The sequence below is a fragment of the Sinocyclocheilus grahami genome, unplaced genomic scaffold (assembly GCF_001515645.1).
Source record: "Sinocyclocheilus grahami isolate Dianchi unplaced genomic scaffold, SAMN03320097.WGS_v1.1 scaffold515.1, whole genome shotgun sequence".
NCBI classification, from domain to species: domain Eukaryota; kingdom Metazoa; phylum Chordata; class Actinopteri; order Cypriniformes; family Cyprinidae; genus Sinocyclocheilus; species Sinocyclocheilus grahami.
Window position 1 is genome coordinate 910,025 of NW_015505694.1, and position 6,012 is coordinate 916,036.

Below are 6,012 nucleotides of genomic sequence, written 5' to 3' on the forward strand. Positions count from 1 at the left end.
GGACAGTTTATTCAAAGTTCTAGTTTGCTTAAATGTTTCATCATTAAAATTACTATATTAACTAGATTCAATTTCATGACTCATTTCTTAATCTTTTCTCTGCAGCTTCGTGACACCAAGTCGACTGACCAGAATACAACTCTTCTGCACTTTCTGGCCGAGAAATGTGAAGAAAAGTATCCTGAGATCCTGAAGTTCCCTGATGAGCTTGAGCATGTTGAATGTGCCAGCAAGGGTAAGAAGATGGATATGCTTACTTTTACAGGATTTCTTAAGTGGAGCACAATATAATCGTTTTAAATAACTATTATGGCTTATTTGTCTGATTACATTTGCATTTATGGTCTTAGCAGTATTGTGTAGCATATTACGAGACTGACTAAACCTCCTGTTATATCAGCACACTAATAGTGTCGCAGTGCTTGACATAATGAATATTACTGTGAGTCATAGGAGTTGATGAGGTGATTTGTTTTTTACTCCCCATAAATATGCATACAAATCAGTGTTAGAACAAGGGATTTTTTTTGGTGGTAGTTTTTTTTTTTTAAACAGCAAAGTTCATAATGTCCGCTACAATATCTGTACTTCAGTTAAATATAGAGTGTCCATTCAGCACAGAAAGTTCTTGTTGATAGAAATTAAAGTGATTTTTTTAGCAGGAATTCAACTCATTCAACCTTTTCAGTCTGCTTACTACTAAGGCACAATGTAATATTTCAGTAAAATGACTTAATTTCCTGGCAGGTTTGTGATGGCGTTATTAGTGTCAGTTTGGAAGGCTTGGTGATAATGCTATGCAATTCAGTTTAGCTGCATGTTTGTTTCAGGCTAGATACAGATACCCTTTATTTTGATCCAGAGGTCTATCCTTTTATGTCTTCCCACCCATAAGCTTTTATCATGTTTAATCAAAAAGAATTTCCTTTAAATGTGTTAAACCTGACTAATTGAACAACCAGCTTTGGTTTGTGAAGACATTATCACCCCTGATTGGTAGATATCAGCTGCGTCCTTCGGAAAAATATGTGGCTCTGTTATGTGTGACCTTGAGATATTTACCCTCATCTATACGTCACACCGTCTATCTAAATCACACTGCTTTATGCTGTTCAACAAATCCTTTATTGGTTTTCTCCTGTGGTCTTCTTTTAAGCCATGAGCTTTGAGGCTTTTTATGGCTTGAATTAGATAAACTAATGTTACAGAGATCAACCCAGGAGACTGGACGCAATTGGCCCCGCAGACTATAATTAGAGCTTTTGCAGAGAATGAAATAAAACTAGTTAATGGCCAAAGAGCCTTTCTTAATCCTTTTGCTATGTGTAAATCCAGCCGTTTCCATAACTATGAATAGACAAGTTTCATTAGATTGGTGTAGCACAGTTCTGAGGGTTGATGAAGGAACTATAATGAAGCGCAAGGGGCCCATATGCTTCACAGTATGGCCGACAGGAAAGGTTAAGAGTCCAAATGGGGAGGTAGCTTAACAGGGATGGTGGCGAAGTCTCACACAGCCGTTCTGACATTGTGGAATGGATTCTTATTATGGCTTGCAGTGATTAAGAGCTTTAGAGCTTCCCACTATGCTGAGGGAGATTTCTGCAAATTTAAATATCTGGTTTCTTAACTCTCATTCATTTCGAACAGATTTGGAAATGAAGACCCTCAGTGAATGCAATAATCTCCCGTATTATTGTCACATGAAATGTCTGTCTCAGTTCATCTCCGTCAGTGGAAAAAAATACAGGCATGCATATCCCAGCAGTGGCATAATTTCTCCTGTCAATAAGCTAATTTGTCTTTAATTCCATTTGGAACTGTTTGGTTGAAGCCCTTGAGCTTTATTTACTTTGTTAGTTACCTAATTGCTTTTTCTAATCTAATAAAAGTAATTTAGTGCTTTGTTGTGAAGGATGCGGTCACTGTTGAATAGACCAGCTGTATCTTTGTCAAGGTAGATGGCTGAATGAACTCACAAACCTAATTCTTTGAAGAGAGACATTTGAGAAAGAATTGGTTCTTTGTAAATGGTCTTTATCTAATTTGGAATGACGGTTAAGCAGTTTGTGGCTCTGATTTAGTGACACTGCAAGCCAGTGTCAGCTCTATGAGGATCTTACAGCAAGAAATGTCACCCCACTATATATGTTAATACTTACTATGAATGTTATGCATTATATTTTAAATAACGTTTTATTTATATATAACTTTATTTATTTTAAAGTGTGAATTTATATAGAAATTATTATTTTATTTATATTTAACACAATGAGTTATGTATTACACAAGCTAATTTGTCTTTAATTCCATTTGGAACTGTTTGGTTGAAGCCCTTGAGCTTTATTTATTTTGTTATTTACCTAATTGCTTTTTCTAATCTAATAAAAGTAATTTAGTGCTTTGTTGTGAAGGATGCGGTCACTGTTGAATAGACCAGCTGTATCTTTGTCAAGGTAGATGGCTGAATGAACTCACAAACCTAATTCTTTGAAGAGAGACATTTGAGAAAGAATTGGTTCTTTGTAAATGGTCTTTATCTAATTTGGAATGACGGTTAAGCAGTTTGTGGCTCTGATTTAGTGACACTGCAAGCCAGTGTCAGCTCTATGAGGATCTTACAGCAAGAAATGTCACCCCACTATATATGTTAATACTTACTATGAATTTTATGCATTATATTTTAAAGAACGTTTTATTTATATATAACTTTATTTATTTTAAAGTGTGAATTTATATAGAAATTATTATTTTATTTATATTTAACACAATGAGTTATGTATTACACTATGCTAATTGATTACTGTACACTATAAATATTAACTTTAGACCGTTACATCAAAGCTAATTATGCTTAATGGCAAACAAATGCTGAAAATTAAATACTGTTTAAAAAGTATATCATATATAGCATTTTAAGACTGTCAAGTGTTGAAGCAGTCATGAATGAATAATTCAGATTTAGCTAATGATCTTTTCGAGACCTTTCTGTTCATGTTAGAGTGGCAAGAGAACATGATTTTTACATAGTAGCACAGCTTACCTTAACCCTGAGCCACAGTTAGACACCACCTCTCATGTTCTGTAGTTCCTGCCACCTCTCTTTTCTTAAGTTCTTGCTTTTTTTCACCCTCCTCTCTGCTGCTCAGAGCTAACCTTTGGGCTTTCCGTCTCTTTTTTTTTTTGTCTCTCACTCCATATTTCTCACGAAGTACAGTGCATTTTTGTCTCTTAAGAATAATACTTTCTCCACTTTATCCCTGTCTCCCCATCAAAGCAGCTTTTTTTTAGGCGGGCAGAGTTGCACACCAGAACACAAGAGCACTGCAAACCCTATCCTGTCCCAGTCTGCCTGTGCCCACAGGAGCACACGGCTTTACACCCTGCTGATCTCTGCTGTTTGAGCTTTGTGTAAAGCCCAGATACTCTGATCATACACCAGGATCTTCTCATGGTCCTCTTAATGCATGTAGTTCTGATAAGCTTCCCAACACATGTCCCATGTTCTTGTCGGATCTCTACGCTCAGGTAGTGTACTTTGCCCCGCATGAGTGTAGATCAAATCAGGTGATTTCTTCCTGTTGCATCAAGATCTGTTCCAAAAGGTTGCACACACACATTCAATAATCACATATCCATCTACAAATGTTGGAACTGGCACTCTTAATATACTTGATTGAAAAGAGCAATCAGTTCTGCCTGATTTGCTTGAGAAAGTTATTGTCTCCCTTCAGTTCTTCCTTGATTGGTGACTGCAGAATACCTTTCCCTCAGTCCCAAACCTTCAAATCTCCACAAAGATAATGGAACAGAAAAAGTCCAGGAAAGGAAGTCAAAATGTTTTCCCCTGCTAGCAGATTTCTATTTGCCATGCTAACATTTTCATTTGCCTCACCATAAAATTATACTTTTAATTTGTATTTATTTTTAGTTTGTGTGTTTCATGGCAGAAATATCAATATCATACATTTCTAAGTTTATGTATTTCTAAGTGTATATATGTATGTGTGTGTGTACACACACATATAAACATATACACACATACATAACCTTATAAGTTATACAGCTATGACAGCTGGAAATTGATGGCACTGCAAAATATTACTGATGGGTTTATAATTTTCAGTGCATTCTAAATGACTTATTCTGATGATGACTGTCACAAGTCATTATTGCCATTTCAACAAAACCTAATTATGTTTGCCAGCTTGGTAATATTACCTTAGTGACAAGATTAAATCAGTGCAATTTGCAGCAGCAATGTTCAGAATATCAGAGAAAACCAAACATTTACCAAATGCATGATGCAGAGCAATGCAGCATTGGCCAAATAGGGCATGTAACAGTTCTGTCAACTGGCAGAGCATCATTGCTATGCTAATTCTGAATAATGTCTTGACAAATTTAAATTGAAACTGCAACTGTTTGCTAATCATTCATAATTGCATCATCCCGTGTATCCTTTAAGTTGAGTAACAATTTGGCATTTGCTTGAATCTGTTAATGTGATTCAGAAGGATATTTGTCTTTCATGCTTTCACTATCTCCGTCTGGTTTTATTTATTTTCTCCACCTCCTATCTTGTGCAGTTTCTTACTGTATGCAATCTATCCATTGCTCAAAGGGTGTTGTAGAATGCAATTTTGATGTAAATTTTGATTTGACCTGATATTTTCCTTCAAGATAATCATGATGACAATTCTTCATTTGTCCTGGCAGCAGAGAACCACGTAAGGGGTTTTGTTTATAATGTGTTAAATATTTTATGTACCTCAGGAACATAATCTTGGTTTTTGCTTTAAAAAAAAACTGTATGGATAGATATGTGCTAGCAATTCCATGTTGACTAGCCACTGCTTCCAGACACACATGATTGCATCCCTTAATATCTCTGTGCCAGCTGGCCTGTAAAAAATATGTTGCCCAGGTAAAGTTCAGAAGCGGTCATGGCCTGCCTCCCCAGGCCGAGCTTCCCTCTGGGCAGAGGAGCTCTTGACTTTCTTGTCTCATCCATTACCATCCACCTCCATCAAGGGTGGTGTTAATTAGAATGTGTTTTGATCATCCTGGGAAGATACAAAGAAATGTGCTGAGTCTCAAGGAAGGGCTGGGACATGGGGAGCGACCATGAAATCAGAGTGGCATTGTACTTTCCCCTTTACTTATTCATGACATTCATCCCTCCTGGGTTGCTCCGTTACACCTTCCTGCCTACAAAAAAGCAGAGGATGGATGCTTGTAGCAGTTCTGCCTGTTATATTACATCACAAACCTGTAGATGGTTCATAATTCAAAACTTTAAAGAAAGTTTTCTGAAATTTTGTTAATCTTCACCGCTCAAAATTTGAAGGAATATTAGCTGTGGGTATACCACTGATCCACCAACATGTTTTACAAAATAACCAAGGTTTCAACAAAAACCTTTATTTTGTGGAAACACAGTGATCAAAACTAGAGAACAGTAACCACTGTAGTCCGAAAGAAGATTACAACTGAACAAAATGTTTCCCATCATACCCAAATAAATTACAGTTCCTCTTCAGGAACTCGAGCTGCGTCGGAAAACGCTAGGGGAATGCCTTCTGCGACCACGCTTTGAATAACATGTGAAATCGGTCCAATAGCTAAGCGGGACGTCACGGGCGGGTGACGTCATAACCAGGAAGCTATAAAAGCACGTGCGGCGGAGCCAGCGTCAGCTTTCTGTCATTCAGCGAAGCGCTCTGTGTGTGTCAGTCATATTTATTGTTGTCTGTCAATTGTGAAAGTCTATAAGCTCCAGCTATGTCTAAGCTCATGCAAAGACAAAGCATTTCAAGGGTGAGCGCAAGCCACGTTGTAGGTTGTGTGTTCCTCCCTGCAAAAAGCCACGTTATATCACGAGTGGGGATACACACAGCCTGTACGTGGTTTGCTCAGAGGGCTCTCTTTGAGGAGGGAGCCTTCACGAGCGTTCCTGTGGCGGCTGTGCTCGTGGGTTTCGCGTATGGATCTGCTTCCTAATCACCAGAT

The 6,012-nt window shown here is 37.6% G+C and overlaps 1 protein-coding gene across 1 annotated transcript in view; it reads left to right on the top strand.

The window, feature by feature from the left end:
- Positions 1 to 6,012, top strand: part of LOC107554828 (protein diaphanous homolog 2-like) — a 255,638-nt gene that overhangs the window by 121,636 nt on the left and 127,990 nt on the right. The window contains exon 5 of the mRNA XM_016237459.1: positions 106 to 235. Coding sequence (XP_016092945.1) covers positions 106 to 235 — 130 coding nt within the window. The remainder of the gene's footprint in view (positions 1 to 105; positions 236 to 6,012) is intronic.